The 17,708-nt window shown below is 56.0% G+C and overlaps 4 protein-coding genes across 4 annotated transcripts; 1 reads left to right on the forward strand and 3 right to left on the reverse strand.

Moving 5' to 3' along the window:
- Positions 1-360: 360 nt before the first annotated feature.
- On the forward strand, positions 361-2,185 carry BKCO1_100068 (mfs agza xanthine uracil permease; the record flags this gene model as incomplete). The annotated part of the gene is made up of 3 exons (XM_020270088.1): positions 361-405; positions 492-788; positions 842-2,185. 3 exons carry the CDS (start codon positions 361-363, stop codon positions 2,183-2,185), a joined length of 1,686 nt encoding a protein of 561 aa, XP_020135562.1.
- A 314-nt stretch (positions 2,186-2,499) lies between these two features.
- On the reverse strand, positions 2,500-3,994 carry BKCO1_100069 (alcohol dehydrogenase; the record flags this gene model as incomplete). Its single annotated transcript, XM_020270089.1, has 4 exons — positions 2,500-3,006; positions 3,166-3,525; positions 3,602-3,752; positions 3,963-3,994. 4 exons carry the CDS (start codon positions 3,992-3,994, stop codon positions 2,500-2,502), a joined length of 1,050 nt encoding a protein of 349 aa, XP_020135561.1.
- An 876-nt stretch (positions 3,995-4,870) lies between these two features.
- Positions 4,871-5,903, reverse strand: BKCO1_100070 (ubiquitin; the record flags this gene model as incomplete). The annotated part of the gene is made up of 3 exons (XM_020270091.1): positions 4,871-5,538; positions 5,595-5,822; positions 5,882-5,903. The coding sequence occupies 3 exons, from the start codon at positions 5,901-5,903 to the stop codon at positions 4,871-4,873; spliced, it is 918 nt and encodes a 305-aa protein (XP_020135230.1).
- A 1,848-nt stretch (positions 5,904-7,751) lies between these two features.
- On the reverse strand, positions 7,752-17,369 carry BKCO1_100071 (vacuolar protein sorting-associated protein vps13; the record flags this gene model as incomplete). Its single annotated transcript, XM_020270092.1, has 2 exons — positions 7,752-10,220; positions 10,269-17,369. The coding sequence occupies 2 exons, from the start codon at positions 17,367-17,369 to the stop codon at positions 7,752-7,754; spliced, it is 9,570 nt and encodes a 3,189-aa protein (XP_020135231.1).
- Between the last annotated feature and the right edge of the window lie 339 nt (positions 17,370-17,708).

Here is a 17,708-nt window from a genome sequence, read left to right on the forward strand (position 1 = left end):
ACCCACGCCAAAGCCACCACAGTGCCGGCCGGTACCGGCACATCGCGAGCCAGCTTGGCGCCGAGTCGTCAGCCCACTTGGCGCTCCGAGGCTCGCGTCTTTCATGACTCTCGATTGGCAGGATGTCGCCACACGCTGGTCTCGCCGCAAGCCAGGCCAAGCTGCCAAGAGGATCCTTATCTGTGAAGCACGCGGCTGGTGCTACCTTTGATAAATGGATCCGGCTCTTTATAACACCCGAGGCTCGAATTTTGCAACTGCACCGCCTGATGCTCGCCTCACCCAGACTCCAACTCAGACTTTGAAGCCTCCAAGGCCTTTGGCGCGCCCGTCATCGCGCACTGCAACCACGTCCACACCATGACCTGGATCCACAACGCCAACCTGCGCATTGCGCAGAGTCCTGTTGGCAGGTACTTCCGCCTCGCCAACAGCGGCCATGCAAGTCCAACCTCTCTTGCATCCCGCCCAGCTGCTGACCGCTCCCACAGCCCAAGGAGCGCAAGAACTCGTACTTCTTCACCGAAATCCGCGCCGGTCTAGCCACCTTCTTCGCCATGGCCTACATCATCTCCGTCAACTCCACCATTATTTCCGAGACTGGCGGCACCTGTGTGTGTCCGGCAGAGAGCATGGCCGATTTGTGCGAGACCAACGACGAATACATGCTGTGTGTGCAGGAGGTCAAGCGCGATCTCGTCACTGCCACTGCTGCAATCTCCGCCCTGTGCAGCTTCTGCATGGGTCTCTTCGCCAATATGCCAATCGCCCTGGCTCCCGGCATGGGTGTAAGCACACATGTTTCCGCAGCGGGAAGTTTCGTGGATGCTGATTCAAGCAGCTTAATGCCTATTTCGCCTACACCGTCGTCGGCTACCACGGCTCCGGCCTCGTTCCCTACAAGGTAGCGCTTACCGCCGTCTTCGTCGAAGGTTTCGTCTTCGTGGGCCTCACAATCTTCGGTCTCCGCCAATGGCTTGCCCGTGCCATCCCCGCCTCCATTAAGCTCGCTACCGGGGTCGGAATTGGTCTATACCTGACTCTGATTGGCTTGACATACTCTGCCGGTATTGGCGCAGTCGTTGGTGCGACATCTACGCCCCTGGAGCTTGCTGGCTGCGAGTCCCAATTTCAGGACCCGGACACTGGACTCTGCCCTTCGTCGGAAAAGATGCGCAACCCTGCCATGTGGATCGGCATATTCTTGAGCGGCTTCATGACGGTCATTCTGATGATGTACCGCGTCAAGGGCGCCATCATCATTGGCATCCTGCTTGTTTCCATCATCAGCTGGCCCAGGCCCACTCCCGTTACGTACTTCCCGTATACCGCGACCGGAAACAGCTCCTTTGATTTCTTCAAGAAAGTCGTCACTTTCCACCCCATCAAGCGCGTGCTTGACGTGCAGGAGTGGGACATTTCCCAGTACGGTGGTCAATTTGGCCTTGCCTTCATTACCTTCCTCTATGTCGACATTCTCGACTGCACTGGTACCATGTACTCCATGGCTCGCTTCTGCGGCGCCATCGACGAGAGGACTCAAGATTTTGAGGGCAGCGCGATTGCCTACTTGATCGACGCTTTCGGTGTCTCGATTGGTGCCCTTTTCGGCACCTCCCCCGTCACTGCTTATATCGAATCCGGTGCTGGTATCTCCGAAGGTGGTGCGACGGGCCTCACTGCCATGGTCACGGGTCTCTGCTTCTTCATTTCCATCTTCTTCGCCCCGATCTTCGCGTCGATCCCTCCCTGGGCTACTGGATGCACGCTGATCATCGTGGGTTCGCTCATGGCCAAGGCTGCCAAGGATATCAACTGGGGTTACCTCGGCGATGCCGTGCCTGCTTTCCTGACGATTGCCATCATGCCTTTCACCTACTCCATCGCCGATGGTCTGATTGCCGGCATCTGCTCCTACATCCTCATCAACACTCTTGTTTGGCTCATTGGGCTGGCTTCAGGCGGCCGTCTTCAGCCCGCCGACAAGGATGTCAAGGACCCCTGGACGTACAAGATCGAGGGTGGCATCTTCCCTCCGTGGCTCATGCGTGCCGCTAGGGGCAAGAAGGACTTTTGGCGCCGGGATGAGGGAGAGGGCGTCGTTGATGGTACGCATCGGTCCTCGAGTTCGCTGGAGGCTGGACCCACGGACAAGGTTTCTGAGACGGATCATCCCAAGGCGTGATTCAAATGATCACTTCCGAAACGCAGAGAAGAAGTAAAGGGGCTTGTGGAGTTATTTGCATTGACATCTATCGTTGATACCACTCTTAATATTATGCCTTAATGGTCGACCAAAAAACCCTCATGCCAAGGCTTTTTGCTCGTGCTTGGCACCTATACTTCATCATCATTATTTCTACTTGCTTTGGAGTTTGCACGTACATAACTCAACGATTAATCGACCAAACAGGCGTTCATGCGAATCGTTGTGTTAATCTACTTACGCAATATCTGACAGGTAAAGACGACGTCTCAAGTTTTCCCCCCACCCTCTGTTCAGTAGCCCACGATGGCCTTTGGCCTATACGGCTCCTCGAGATACCTGATCTCGTCGTCGCTCAGCACGAAGTTGCTGTTCCTCACCGCCTCTTCGATGCGCTCCTTGGTGGACAGGCCCAGGATGGGGCACTCGCCCTTGGCCAGCACCCAGGCGGTGGCGACGGCGGCCATGCTCACGCCGCGCTTGCCGGCGAGCTCCTCGACGCGGCCCACGATGGCGGCGTCGGCGTCGGCCTCGCCCTCGCGGCCGCGCACCATGGCGTTGAGGAAGTTGTCGGTGCGGTCGCGCAGGGTGGCGCCGCGCGAGGCGAAGGGGCGGGCGAGGGCGCCGCGCGCGACGGGCGACCACGGCACGAGGCCGACGCCCGTGGCGCGGCAGTAGGGTATCATCTCGCGCTCCTCCTCGCGGTAGAGCAGGTTGTGGTAGTTTTGCATCGAGATGAACCGGTGCCAGTGGTGCGTCGCGGCGATGGACTGGAGGAGCTGGAATTCCCATGCTGCCATCTATTCATGTTTGATCGGGGTGTGTTAGTTTTTCTCTCTCTTCTTTTCGTCTTTCCTTTTTGTTTTCCTTCTTTTGGTGATGGGGGAGCTGGGGAGGGGGAACATATATATATAAGGAAGGAAAAAGAGAGAGAGAGAGAAAAGTACTACTACACCTACCGAGCTCGCACCAATGTACCGCACCTTGCCGCTCTCGACGACGTCGTTCAGGGCACGCATGATCTCCTCCTTGGGGGTGTCGCGGTCGAGGCGGTGGATCTGCAGCACGTCGATGTAGGTGCCCAGGCGCGCGACGCTCTTATCGACGGCGTCGAGGATGTGCTTGCGCGACAGGCCCACGCGGTTGACGTACTCGGCCCCGTCGTTGGCGCCCGTCGCCGCGATGGGCGGCTGCGTGCCGTCCTCGGCCACGCCGAAGTAGCACTTGGACAGGATCACCACCTTTTCGCGCGGGATCGAGTACTGCTTGAGCGCCTTGCCGACGATCTCCTCGCTGCGGCCGTGCGAGTATATGTCCGCCTGGAGGCAGTCAGTCAGTCAGTCAGTCGTTTGAGCGCTTTTGTACGCGGGGTGTCTTTTGTGAATCGGAACTCACGGTATCCCACGTGTTGATGCCGTTGTCGTAGGCGTGTTTCAGGAGGGGCAGCGCGTCGGCTTCGTTCAGCACCCACTCCTGCCACTCGCTCGAGCCGTACGACATGGCGCCGAGGATGACCTTGCTGACCTTGAGGCCAGACTTGCCCAGGCTGTTTGACAGGTCAGTCCAACACGCTCATTCTCTCATCCCCGCCAATCAAGCACTGTCACCCCAAATTGCCACCGCATGCCGCGGTTATCCGCAATTATGACCCAAGAGCTCGAAAACTCCCACACTCACGCCGAAGCTGCGTGCCCCAAGGAAAAAAGCACAAAGGAGGCAGCAGCTCTTCAACCGGAAGGGTGTTGGTAGAACGTACTTGACGTATTGCATCTTCGACTCGGCAGCCATTGTTTATCGTGGTTTCGTTCTTGTGAGTGGGGGCCTTTTGTCGGGTGGTAACAATGGGTGACAAGCGTCGAGCGTGGCCGTATGGCCTTTTATCTTTCTTGCTGCTGTGCTTTCTCCGTCCTATCACCGCCGCTAAACTCCGCTCTATTCGAGTAATCAGCGCCCCGCATATTTACCCGCCCCCACTGGGTCTGAATATCAGGCAACAAGGGCGGCCGATTGAGTGGCCATTCAGTCTGTACGTCCCGCCATCATGGTGTTCCCCGCCACTTGTTAGAAACTAGTGTGCTGACCCGTGACAGCATAGTACAATAGAGTCGGAGCTAACACTTTGTTGTCTCCGCGTTCTCCGTGAGCGTCGGAAATAACAATTCTTATGTACTTGGTCGTCTGTGGACGAAGTAGTGATGACTCAGCAACTCAGCTTGGTCTCCACAGTTGCTTAGCAGGGCGGGGCGGCACGAGCCCGAGCTTATTACACCGATCTGCCCTCGTCACCGAGGTCGCCCATGCCGACCGGAGTCGACACTCGGCAGCTGGTCACAGCACAGCGTGTCGGCTACGAGAGTCGGTGGACCAAGTCCAGTAGTGTGTGGTTGAATTGGATTTGCGGCGTCGCTTGGCCGCATGCGTCTTAGGAACATGTGAACACGCAAGCGGGGTTTTCCCCCTCTCAACAAAGTCGTCATCACCACTCCATGTCACGCACGCACGCACCCAACAGGAAAGCACTTTTGAACGTGGAAATGTGGCCCGCAGGCCAAGCCCGTAGGCTCATACTTTCATAACATTATCTAAAAAGGCACCGGGCCATGCTTCAGTGCCTATGCCCAAACGCCGTGCCCGTGTCGAGAAACGCAATCCTCTTCCAACCGTCTACTGGCCGCCACGCAGACGAAGCACCAAGTGCAGAGTAGACTCCTTTTGGATGTTGTAGTCGGAGAGCGTACGGCCGTCCTCCAGCTGCTTACCAGCAAAGATGAGACGCTGCTGGTCCGGGGGGATGCCCTCCTTGTCCTGAATCTTGCTCTTCACGTTGTCGATGGTGTCCGAAGACTCGACCTCGAGCGTGATAGTCTTGCCAGTCAGGGTCTTGACGAAAATCTGCATACCACCGCGCAGACGCAGCACCAAGTGCAGAGTCGACTCCTTCTGAATGTTGTAGTCCGAAAGCGTGCGGCCGTCCTCCAGCTGCTTGCCCGCGAAGATGAGACGCTGCTGATCCGGAGGGATGCCCTCCTTGTCCTGGATCTTGGACTTTACGTTGTCGATGGTATCCGAGGACTCAACTTCCAAGGTGATGGTCTTGCCGGTGAGAGTCTTGACAAAGATTTGCATACCACCACGGAGGCGGAGGACGAGGTGGAGAGTGCTCTCCTTCTGGATGTTGTAGTCGGACAAGGTGCGGCCGTCCTCAAGCTGCTTACCAGCGAAGATCAGGCGCTGCTGGTCCGGGGGGATACCCTCCTTGTCCTGGATCTTCGACTTGACATTGTCGATCGTGTCCGAGGACTCGACCTCAAGGGTGATGGTCTTGCCAGTCACTGTGATGACGTCAGCATATTGCGATGGATGGGGTTGGGGGCGAGCGGGCACGTACGAGTCTTGACGAAGATCTGCATACCACCGCGCAGGCGGAGGACGAGGTGGAGGGTGGACTCCTTCTGGATGTTGTAGTCGGACAAGGTGCGACCATCCTCCAGCTGCTTGCCAGCGAAGATCAGGCGCTGTTGATCCGGGGGAATGCCTTCCTTGTCCTGGATCTTGCTCTTGACGTTGTCGATGGTGTCGGACGACTCGACCTCAAGGGTGATGGTCTTGCCGGTGACTGCGCGACATGTCAGCAGGCTGAAGGCGACAGCAGCAGCGGCGGTGAGGGGAACGTACGGGTCTTCACGAAGATCTGCATGGTGGTGTGGTTGTGTCGGTCTGAGAGGGTGTGTTGATGAGAATGCGACGGCAAGTGGAGCGCAAAGGCAGATGGAGCGGGTGGCGGGTGTTGGGTTGGTAGGAGAGGCAGCAGAGCTGGGGGCGTTGGGGCTTAAGTAGGCGCGGCGGCAGGAGGAGTGGCGGGCGGGCATCGGCGCGCAGGTGCTTGCTTGCTTACCCAGCGGCACCAGTACCGCCTGCCGACCTGAGCAAGGCAACCACAGGCGCAGCCAGTGCCAGCAGCTTCTGGAAGCCGCGACGCCGCACGTGGCGTGCAGCAGCGACAGCAACACGGCCGCCATTACTCTGAAGTTATCTGAACCTCTATCCTCGTGCCCGTCGCCGCCGCCGCCGCCGTCGCCAGCACCATCTCCTGAAGAGCTCCTGGGGCGTGCTCATACGATGACGTTCACGGCCAGGCCCTTATCGGCCCAATGAGTCAAAGACGGGGAGCTGGCCGCCCCCCGGCCCGCGGGCTCCCGCAGGCGCAGGTCATCACGGCGGCAGTGTGGCAGCTTGCCCGATAGCCAAGCGTGAAGATTCGAGCAGGCTCGCCACTGTCCGGTGGCCGCAGCCGTGGCGATGCAGCGGGCTTATCTTCGGGCAGCTCGGGCAGCTCGGGCGGACCGGGTGCAGCGCCACTGTCGCCACTCTTTGTTTGCGGGGTGAACCGGCCGGCTCCCGTGGCTCCTTGGCGCCGCACCCCATGCCTGAGGCACGCTTTCCCTTGCCCACCCCACCGCGAAGACGCATCGTCACACTTGTCGGCGAACCACTTCCTGTCTCAGCCCATTATGCAGGCGAAAAGGATGGCTACCAAGCTGCGGGGTCAATATGCAAGTCTTCCCAGCATTCTTTCGACCGAGTCTTGTTCGAGCCTGATCTCCGATCTGCTCGCCAGGATACCTTGCCGGCTTGGAAACTGATATAATCCCATTGAACCTCTGCGTTGCGCGTTTGAGCGTGCGAAATCCCCCTCTCCTTCGACAGATCACCATGGTCTTCGTAGCTGGCATCATTGCCATCGCGGTGATTGTCTATTATGTCATCCGCGACGTCCGGCGCTATTGGGCCCTGAGAAAGTTCCATGGGCCCCCTCTGTGTGGCTTCACCAGGTACTGGATACTCAAGGCGGCAACTTCAGGCCGTCTTCAACATTACTACAAAGACTGGAACGAAGATACGGCAAGAGCTCTGCCATTCTCCAGCCTGGGCCACCATTCTAACTCGTGCATGATCTCTATGGAAGTACACTAACGAAGCAAAGAGGTGGATGTGCTATTGAAAGCGGCGAATTGGGATCGACCTGTTCTGCCCCAAGAGTGCCGCAATTACAGCAAACACTTAGACATGAATGCTTTTCCAAAAAAAAAATAAGAAAAAATACAACGCATACAAGTCAAAGCGCCGATTTCGACTGCGACTACTACTCAAATAAATCGTATTGAATCCCGCCAAATATGATGGGAAAAGACTTGATCTTGGTACCTCATTGAGAGGTTTAAATAAGGGAGGGGAAGAGATTGCGGTTTTCTGCAGATGAGGTCATGTACTCCCCATAGCAGGATCCAAAGTTGAAGAGAAGAGAAGAGAGGAGAGGAGAAACAATGTTCAATCTAGCCAGAACTGCCTACCATCCCACACTGAACATACGATTTTCGCTAATCCGCCTTCTCCAGTCCATGCAACCCCTACTCTAATGATTCGTACAAACAAAGAGAAAACTAACAGGAACAAACAATAGGAGCAATCACGAAATCCACCGGGTGTACGTACGCTCACCACCTATCCCCATCCCAAGGCTACGACTCAAACTCCCCTCTCTCAATTAACCCTTCGCATTCCACTTGTCGTTGTACGCGTTCACCGCAACCGCGACCTGTCTGTACAGCCAGTTTCTACTCTGCTCGTCCGCGACGGGGATGAATGGTCCGTTGGTGCCGCCCTTGAGCGTGATGCTCATGCCAGTGCGCTCCTTGCTGATGGTCTGGATGTCCTTGAGCGGAACGTCCCACTCCGTCGTCAGCTTGCGCGTCTTCACGAGCATAATGCCGTTGTACGTCAACATGACCAGCAGGTCCTTGCCGGGCAGCTCCAGGTGCGCGATGTAGTCCTCGTTGAAGTAGCGGCCGTTGTCCAGCGTCTTGAGCCAGAACTGGCCGAGCGCCTCGCGCTGGCTGTACGGCCGCACGATGCCGTCCTGCCCGATGAACCGGGAGAGACGGACCCGGTCGAGGCCTTCTTGGTCGAAGACAGTGGTCGTGTTGCGTACGCCTTCGGCCATGTTGGACGCGAGATCGAAGGCGCCGATGGCAGCCTTGGTCGGAACACCTAGCAAGCCCTTGCCAATGCCCTTGACAAGGCCAAGTGCACCTTCCTTTTCCGCACCCTGAAGTGGGTGGCGGGCGAGGCCGCCGATGCCGCTGGCCAGACTCTCTGCGAATGCGTTGCCGCCGGAGGTGATACCGTACAGAGCGTGCTTCGGTCTGTTCCTCGAACGCTTCATGCGACGGGAGTTCTGGAACTCCTGGTCCATAGTGGCAACGGCAAGACCCTTTGACAAGCTGCCGGTGAACTTCGCCATACTGTCGGAGAAACCGAAGACTGATTTCTTGACAAAGCTAGATGCACCCTTGGCGATGCCGATTCCAAGATCTTGAGGCCTGTCCGTCATGACGAGACCCTTGTAAGGCTCGTAGAAGATATCCGTGACACCAGAAGATACGTTCTGGAACAAGCCGACAGGATTGCCGAGGAAGTCGGCGGAACCAAGGATGAGATGGACCTGCCGCAAACTCTCTTGGACATAGTGGTTCTTGATGCTGTTGACGAGAGCTGCGACGGACACACGGGCGTTCTCTAGGATGAGAGCATTGTACCGCAGAGGAGCATCGTTGACATTACCGATAGACATGGTGAGGACATTGACGGCGAACATGAAGGGGTTCGAGGACGTCATCGTGTCTTCGGCGTTGATACGCTCGGTGCGGACGAAGGACAGATCGAACTGCATCGGCTGCAGGTGTAGAAGCTCAAAGTAGACATCCTGGCCACCCTGTTCCTGCTTCGGCTCCGGGATATCGAGCTCCTCCTCGCAGAGCTTACCCTCCTTGACCTCGGACCACGACGCACCAGGAATCTTGGCGAAATCAAGCAGCGCGAAGATGAAGTCCTCGTCGATCTCGAGCGTCATCTGCTGCAACAGGAAAGAGAAGTACTTGATGTAAAGCACGCCGTACGAATCATCCTTGACCCTCGTGATGGAGGCCTGGAGAATCGGGTGCGCCTCCATCTCCTTGCCCGTCTTGGGAACGACACTGGGGTAGAATAGGATGGGGAATATACCACCGTAGAGCTGGTTGTCGATCTGGATCCATTTGATGGTGCTCGAGAACTGCTGGTACAACGCCGAGTCGCCATAGTTGAGCTCGATGTCACGCAGCGTGATGTAGACAAGCTCGCGAAGCTGTCTGTTGACGAGAGAGACGCCGATGCCAGCAATACGCAGCTTAGCCTTGAACGTAACGTCCATGTCCATGTCCTTGACCTCGAAGCCATCCGTGGTAGACCTGGACGCTGTGGCTGACTTCTGCTTGTACAAACTCTTCGAGGGCTTCCAATTAGAAATGACAAGCGTCTGCGTCGGCCCATCAGCTACGACACTGAGGTCGATGATCTTGCCGCGGTTAGTGTTCTGGGGCGGCGGGAGCTTCAACGGGACCAGATTGCCAATCTCGGCGAGCTTGATGTGCCGTTCCTTGTTGTTGGCCTTGAGCACAATCTCCTTGTTCTTGGCGGCGGGGTAGTCCCAAGCGTACGGCATGATGCTCTTGGGTGGGAGACGGTACCGGACAGGGCGCCACCCGGATCCGTTGTCTTCCTCATCCTCATCAACGTTGGGATTAGTCTGCCAGAACAAGAACTCCGTATCGCTCTCGTTGCGCATGGAGAAGGGCCAGTGCTTGGTCTCAACACTGACGTGCAAGAAAATCGTCGCGCCCTCCATGAGAATCTCAACGCGGATCAGCTTCTGGCGTTGACCAGCCTTGGCGAGCTTGACATGGACACTTCCAACATTTGCAATGTCGAAAGGCGCCGACCACTGGTTGTTGACGCCAGGGAAGCACAGGCAAAGCTGTTGCCGCTCACCAGAGCGCAGATAACGAAGGGGAAGAAGGTCGCTGTTCTTCAAGGTCAAGATGTTTGAGGAGCCAGGCTCACGGATGTTGATGTCCTCGCTCATCTTGTTCTTGATGATGTACCGCGGAGCAATGGTCACGACCTTGCTCAGGTTGTACTACACATCATTAGCACTGTTCGTCCCCAAACAAAAGGTCAATCTTACCTTGCCCTCTCCCTCTTCAACAGTGACGCCCACGTGCATCTCTGATCTTCCTTGGACACTCGGAAGCGCGACATCGTACGTGCTACCAATTGCGTCGAAACTCTGAGGCTTGCTCCAATTCGTGTCGCCGACCTTGATGAGCGCACGGTTCTTGTGGTCGTCGGTAGGGAAGGAGAACATGAACGGCTGGGCCCTAGTTGAATCGCCCTGCGTGTTTGCAAACACGCTGGCGCCTGCAGCAGCCTTCGCTTGACCCAGGAATGCCTTGCTGCGCACGTCGAGCTCAAGGCCAGTCCTGTTGAGCAAAACGTAAGGGCTGTACACCGCGACCTTGAAAGCGCCTCCACTGTCCGGAATGTTGTAGTAGTGGAGCTTCAGACGTAATGTCAGATCCTGGTTGTCCTTGACTTCCACCGTCTTCTCACGCCGGAAGTTCTCCTTGTCAGATGAGTTGATGACAGAGAACTTGCTGGGCTTGAACGGCGTGTCTTGCATATCAACGCTCATGAGCAGCAGGTGGGAAAGTTCAACGACGTGCACGGGGCTGACGCCTCCCTTGCGCAAGAAATTGGTCCAATCCTTCTTCGTGTTGTCATCGTAGATCCTGTACTTGAAGTCATACGGCAGAAGGTTCACGACTTCAACGGGCGCATGCAGCTTGAGGCGCATGCACGGGTACACTTGTGTGAGCGGGTCCTTCTTATCGTAGGCTGCGTGCAGTTGGAAATAGAAAGCCGGAGAGTCGTTGTCGCTCTCGCCTTTGCACGAGATGATCCTCGTGGGCCGTTTTAGAAGGTCCTTCCAGAACAATCTCTCGTTAGACCAGGTATAGCCAAAGCCTTGATCAGGGCGAATGATCAGCGAATGCATGAAAGCAGCGCCTACGGGAGCAGGCCTGGCATCTCCAGGAGCAACCTTCTCGATCTTGAGCAGGTTTCCATCTTCGGGGCTGAAGACACCAATCTCGACGGGAATCTGAGTGTTGTTCTCAACGACGAGAGGGGAACGGAAGGTGATGTACTTGACGTTATCCTGGCCAAGCGAGACCTCAACACAAATGCGGTGGAGGATACGATCCTTGCGAGGCTGAAGGTTGTAGATGTACTCGCCCTCCCGGGTGACCGGAATGCGGTTGATACTATCAAAGCCGCTGCCTTCCAGCTTGATGCCGACAATACCCGTTGCACCCTCTGGTGCGAGAGTTTCTCTGGTGGTCGTCGGGTCCTCAAACCTCCATGGTGCTTCCTGGCCATCGGCCAGTTTGGCAGCAGAGCCATCATCGGTGTTTTCGTGGACAGCCCAGACGTTCATGTCAAAGCCTGTGTAATTGCGAATGCGGTACGGGGCGTCAGTGCCGCGCGGCTTCGAGAGCACGTCTTCATCACTCGACAGGAAGTCCGCCGACTTTGAGGCCAATGCGATTGTGGCAGCAGTGACCGTCAGATCCAACGACTTCCGCGAGTAGAGCTCAACCGCTAGCTTGTCGGGGTTTTGCTCTTTGGCCATATGGAAGCCGAGCTGCCAGGGCTCAATGAGTGGTTCCCATGCAGACTTGGAGAAGTTGTAGATGTTGAAGAACATGTCGATGCTGGTGTCAGCGACCATAGCGCCAGACCAGTCCCGAACTTCGACGTCGAACTTCTTCACGCTCCAGTCCAGCATAGGCAACTCATGCTTATCGCCGATGATGACGACACGAATGCCCCGCATTGAAACCCTCATCTCCTCCTTCTTGACTGCCGTCGAATCTTGTACCTTGGCCAGCTCCTTTCCTGCCGTCGAACGGTGAGTTGAAACCGTCTTCGCAGTCTGCTTGTTCTTGGTGGACGCGCCGACGGCGGACTTGGCATGGGCGCTCTTGGTACTGGTCTTGGCGTCCTTAATCTTCTTGGGTTCCTGGCCTTGCAGAGTTGCATCTCCATTACTGTTCATAGCCGAGGCCTTGTTGAAGATTTGCATGGCCAACATGATATCGCGCAGCGAAACACGCAGCACCAGCGGGTCAATGTCGACTTGGATGCTTGTCATAGATGACTGTGGGCCTTGCGAACGCATATCGAGGGAAGTCTGAATGCTGAAGTCGTCTAGGATACGGAGCTTTGTGGTTTCCCACTGGTCCATGCGGCAGAGGAACATTCCAACTCTGTCAACCTGCAATGTAGTGGCGTGTTGCTTAGAGATGAGCACTTGCTTTGTGCCAAGCACGATGGCCTCGGAGTTGGTCATCGCGGGGTTCGCAATAAGGACGGCCTGGGCCTCGACAACGTTGATGCGGAACGACATCTCCATTGTCGATTCCTCCTCAGGCTTCTTGGCTTCTGATGTCTGAGCACCCGTCTTGGTAAAGGCACTGGAGAGGTCGCTGGTCGAATGATCGATGTCCTCAGTAGCGGTATCATCTTCTTCGCTCTCGATCTCCAGTGGCTCATCAACAGAAAGACCGGCGTTGACAAAAGCTTGGATGGCGAAGAGGTAATCCAAAGCGAGGATGACGCGAGGGCTGTCGACAGTCAGGAGAACGATCATGTGGCGGTCCTTGCCTCCAGAAATGGAGACGCTGGCCATGAACTGTTGCTTGACATCGTTGTTGATCAGGGACATGACCTTGCGGAACTTGTTCGTCTCCTGAGTTCGGGTATCTCGGATCATGAAGGACTGAATGAGAAGCTCCGATTCTAGCGAGCCGTCGCTGAGCATGCGCATCTTCACGCTGGTCTCGTTCAATGCGAATTTGGACAGACTTGCTGCCTCGAGGTCCCCGACAGGCTCCGTCTCCTTCGCATTGATCAGCTCAAGAGCAATGGCGCCAACCTTGAAAACAAGGTCGAGCTTCGTCCAAGCCTCCTCCTGAGAGCCCAGTTCTGGGCCCTGGCTGGTGGCAATCTGCTTGTCATTAGATGGCTCCTGCTCGATGCTCTTCATGGTGTTGGCGCGTTTGAGCGTCGAGTCGGGCACCTGTCTCTCAACATCCTCATTCATAGCTGCTTCAGGGTCTGTGGCAAAAGCAGCTGGAATGGACCTGGAAAGCTCGAGCATGAACCTCATTTGCTCCTGTGTCAGTTTGAGGTTGATGTTAGACATGGAGCCTTCGATCTCGAGGTCTGGGCGTTTGTATTCAGGCTTGTGCTCCACATAGGTGATGTCGAAACCCAGGTCAACCTTGTCGATTAACTCCAGCTCCTCCGACTTCTCTTCTTCGTAGTGGAAGACTGAGGTCAGGCGAATGTTCCGGAGACCGGCAGACAGTTTGTTGGCGGTGTCTGCGTTCTTAGAGTCGTCAAGAGGCACAAACTTGTTGTTCGCGTAGATTTCTCCCAGGTGTGCCGTAAGCCTGTCACGCTCAGCCTGGCCTTCGGGGGCGACCATGCGGGGGAAGACGACGATTGGCGTACGGATTAGGATGTCGAAGTGCATCTTGTTGGCACGCTCTTGCACCTGACTAGCCTGCTCTGCAGCGGCTTGACGAGCAGCATTGAAGATGGCCTGCATCTTGCCGAACTTGACTCCGAACTCCATAATCTTCCGGAACGGCTCCGTGACAAAGTTGACCTTGATGGAGCCCGAGCGCAAGTAGATGGAAGTATCATAGCCAGGGTACGCCTTCGAGTCCGCATCAAAGGTCTCGTAGGCAAAGTCCAGTAACTCGTCACCTTCAATGGTGACAAGCTGACGCAAGGAAGATTCCTTGGAGACGCCTTGATTGACGTCGTCAGTCAAAGAGAGACTACCCAACTTGCCACCGACGCGCATAGCCTTGCCCATAATGAAGACACCGACATCTGCAGTGCTCAAGTTCAAGGTTGCAAGGCGCATGCCATCGTTGTTTAGAATGACCGATATTCCCTTGAGGTTGGCTCTAATGCGAATCTTGTCCGGGTCGGGATTCACAGCTGCGACTGCGACTTCTTCGTCATCCTCAGGACTGTCCTCAATCTTCTTCTTATCTTTATCTTCAGATGGTCCAGGGCTGGTGAAGGTGTTCAGCACGAAATCCAACAACGTCAATAGCGTCGCCCGCGTTACTATCAAGTTGATGGTGGAGACATGGACGTCCAGATTTGTCGCAATGCCTTCGTACTTGGGCATGAACTCGGGCGAATCCTTGTTGACCTTGACGAACTTGAGTTGGAAGAGATCCCTATCTCCAGCGTCATCCGACGAGATCAGATTCCTGAATTCTGGTAGCGGGTTTGGATCAACATGGTCCACGACCGCCATGCTCTTCAGGCGGACCTCAGCCGCTATGTCGAACGGCCTTTGGAAGAACTCGAGGTAGAAATGCTCTGCAACGAGTTCGACCAAAAGCTGATCTGGCTTCTTGCCTTCCGGGTCGGATTGGTACAAGGATCCTTGCAACTTGTCCACAGTGAACTTGAATTCAAAATTCCGCTGATGAACAGGCACATCGGATTTGTGGCCGTCAGTTGCATCCTCGAACTCGGCATCGTCAAACTCGCTACCCGCGTCTGACACGACAAGCTCGCGTTGTTGCGCAGCGAACTGGAATGATTTAGATCTCGTCCTCGTGAGCTGGTCATTATTGGCATTGTCGGTGGGCTTTAGGTTCGAAGGTCCAGTGGCGCCTTGCGCCACTTGCTTATCAGGCGCAGGTGGGTCCTCGAATTTTGGTATAGCAACCTCGATCAGCTTCATGAGGTTCTTGTACTTGGCGTCTGAGATTGAAGCGTGCAGAACGGGGAGATTACCCGAGATGCGGAACTTGGTCAGATCAGAGGCTTTGGGAACGATACAGGTTTCGATAGTGAAGTCGACGTTGATACGCTCAACAAGGTGGAGGTTCTTCGAGCCATCATTCTCTACCAGTTGCGCCTTTGTCTCCTCTATCGAGGGGCCGATCAAAACTTGGGTGGAGTCGAGCTTCAACAGGAACTTGTCGTACATCAGACCCTGAAGGCGCTTGAGGTCGTCCTCAGAGAACTGGCCCTTTTGTTTTGATTGAATGTCCTTCAGCGTGTCCTTGTCGATGAGCTCACTGCTGACCTTGGCATGACCAGCATCCAGAATAAGACAAATGCTGCTTTCCTTGGTAACGGAGTCGGGAACAATGATGAGAGGGGCCTGCAAGTCAAGCTGAGCGTTGATGGTCTTGTGCTCCTCAAGAGCGAACTCCAGACCAGCACGAGTCTGCTGTCGAAGGCCCTCGACGGTGGCACCAGCAGTCTCCATGAGCGCTCCAATCGACTCCATGCGGCTCTCCGGCGGCTTGAAAAACTTGACCACCTCGACTACGAATCTGGGGTTATAGATGACTTCCATACCCTTCAGCTTCACGGTCAGAGCAGTGTCTGCGCTGCCGTCCAGCGGCTTGTTCTCGAAGGATAACTGGAAGAAAGGATCGGCAACCTCCTCGTCGGCATCTTCTTTTGAGGTTTCGTCGTCGTTGAGTTCTGTGATGCGCTTCTCATCTGGCACGGGAGGAGCATCTTTGACGGTGACAATCTGAGGGAACAAACTGCCTTCCGTGGTGCCGTCGTACAACCGCATGCCATCAAGACTGAGTTCTGCAAGCATGGAATCGGTTCTCTGTAGGACCTTGGTGCTGAAAGAATCGAACAGCAGACGAAGAATCTCCGTAGCCTTGCCATGGGGGTCTCGCTTGAGCGTGAAGCTACCAGTCCGAAGACTCATCTCCACCTGCATCTTCACGTACTCCCGCGGCATATCAACAGCTTCGGTGATTTGCTTCTTCTCGTCCCAATCGATGGCATCATACAGCTCCTTTCGCTGCTTCTCTGACATCTCACTGTCGTCGGAAGAATCCTGCTCAGCGCCTCCCCAAATCCATGACGACCATGACTGCTTCTGGGGCTGCTTCTTCACGCCAACGTTCTCCTTGCGCAACTGGTTGCGGGCAAGTGAACGCCAGAAGCGCAAGTCGTCGTAGGATAACTTGCGCTCCAGCTGGTCGATTTCCTTTGTTTCATCCTGCGCGAGCTGCTCTTCTCTCTTCCTCTTCTTGAAAAGCTCGATGTACCGTTTCCGGTCATCGCGCCTTTCTCGGAAGTAATCCCAGGACCATTTACGGTTCCTTTCGTGGATCTTGTCCAGCACTGCCTTTCCAGCAAACTCAAGCCACGCCCGAGGATCTTCCTTTGGCCGGCTCTTGGGTTGCAGCCTCTTGTATTCTTGGTGTCTGATGAAGTAGTGGAAGAGGTCCACCAGCATCAAGCCGTCGCGGTACTGGTCCTCATCGATGACGAATCCGAGTTCGTCGAAGAGAAGACGGGCCTTGATCTTGGGTCGGTCGGTCTTGCCGGTCTTGTCCATCTCAAGGCCTGCCCTGCCGCTGACAGGCTTGAGGATGAACTGATGCTCAGCAATCGTAGAGCTGTCGCCCTTGACGATCATGCTGCGGAGCTTCTCCACAAAGTCGGCATGGTCCAATGGCTGTGTCGCGCCCGTGCCCGAACATAGCAGCTTCGCATCCGTGTCCCAGTATACCGCCAAAGAGCCGAGCGTGGCGAGCTTGTGAGCCGAGGTGGAAGCGCTCTGGATGAAGGTGGGCTTCCAGTTCTCATCGGTGCTAACGGCGCTGAGCTCGTCGAGGGTGATGCCGAGCGCGAACGGGTGGCCGGGATCGGACAGAGAATCCTCGTAGCGAATGTGCACATTCTTCACGCTCACCTGGACGTTGTCCACGATGGCAGTGACCAAGCTCGCAGTGAAACTCTGGTTCTTTTGCTGCTCCTCCTGAGACATGCCATCGGTGTTCCTTTCCTTGAGCATCTCTGCGCTGTCCAGCTTCTCCATCTTCACCGCGTGATCGCGCCGGTCCTGCTCGTCTGCGTCGTAGTCCGCATCCTCCCTCGGCGCAGCCAGCAGGAACACATCTTCGATGCTCACCCGCACCGGCTTGCCTCTGAGGTTCGACCATGGTATAGAAAGTGTGAGCGAGCCGAGATGGCCCTGGACGACGTTGAGTGGGAGGTGGAGCTGATCGAGGGCTTCGCGGCGAAGTTCGAGATCGCGGAGCTTGACGTCTCCAGACCAGATGCCGACGTTCAATTGTTTCGGATCGAAGTTCTGGACATACATGCCCAGGAAGCGGTTGAGCAGGTTGGCGACGAGACCCTCAAGCATGGCGGGCAGAGGTGGCCGTTACCCGGGCCTGGGATGGATATAGTACAAGGTTTGTAGGGTATTTGAGTGAAGGCAGAAAAGCGTTCTATCATCAATCCATAAGCAGAGTGGGTATCAAGCAGGCAGACGTGACGTCGTTAGGTGGCGCGGAAGCGTCGAGGGATTGGGTGGTGCGGCGGAGGGAAAGTTGTTGTGAGTAGAGCGACCCCACTGACACCGACACAAGCGGCGCGCGCCAGCTGATGGAAGCTGCCAGGCTTGCCAGCACAGAGCGGGGAGCGCGATGCGACGAGATGCGCCCTGAGCCGCAAAAATTCGACACTGGTGGAGGTATGAGTC

Source organism: Diplodia corticola, assembly GCF_001883845.1.
Source record: "Diplodia corticola strain CBS 112549 chromosome Unknown scaffold1, whole genome shotgun sequence".
Taxonomy (NCBI): domain Eukaryota; kingdom Fungi; phylum Ascomycota; class Dothideomycetes; order Botryosphaeriales; family Botryosphaeriaceae; genus Diplodia; species Diplodia corticola.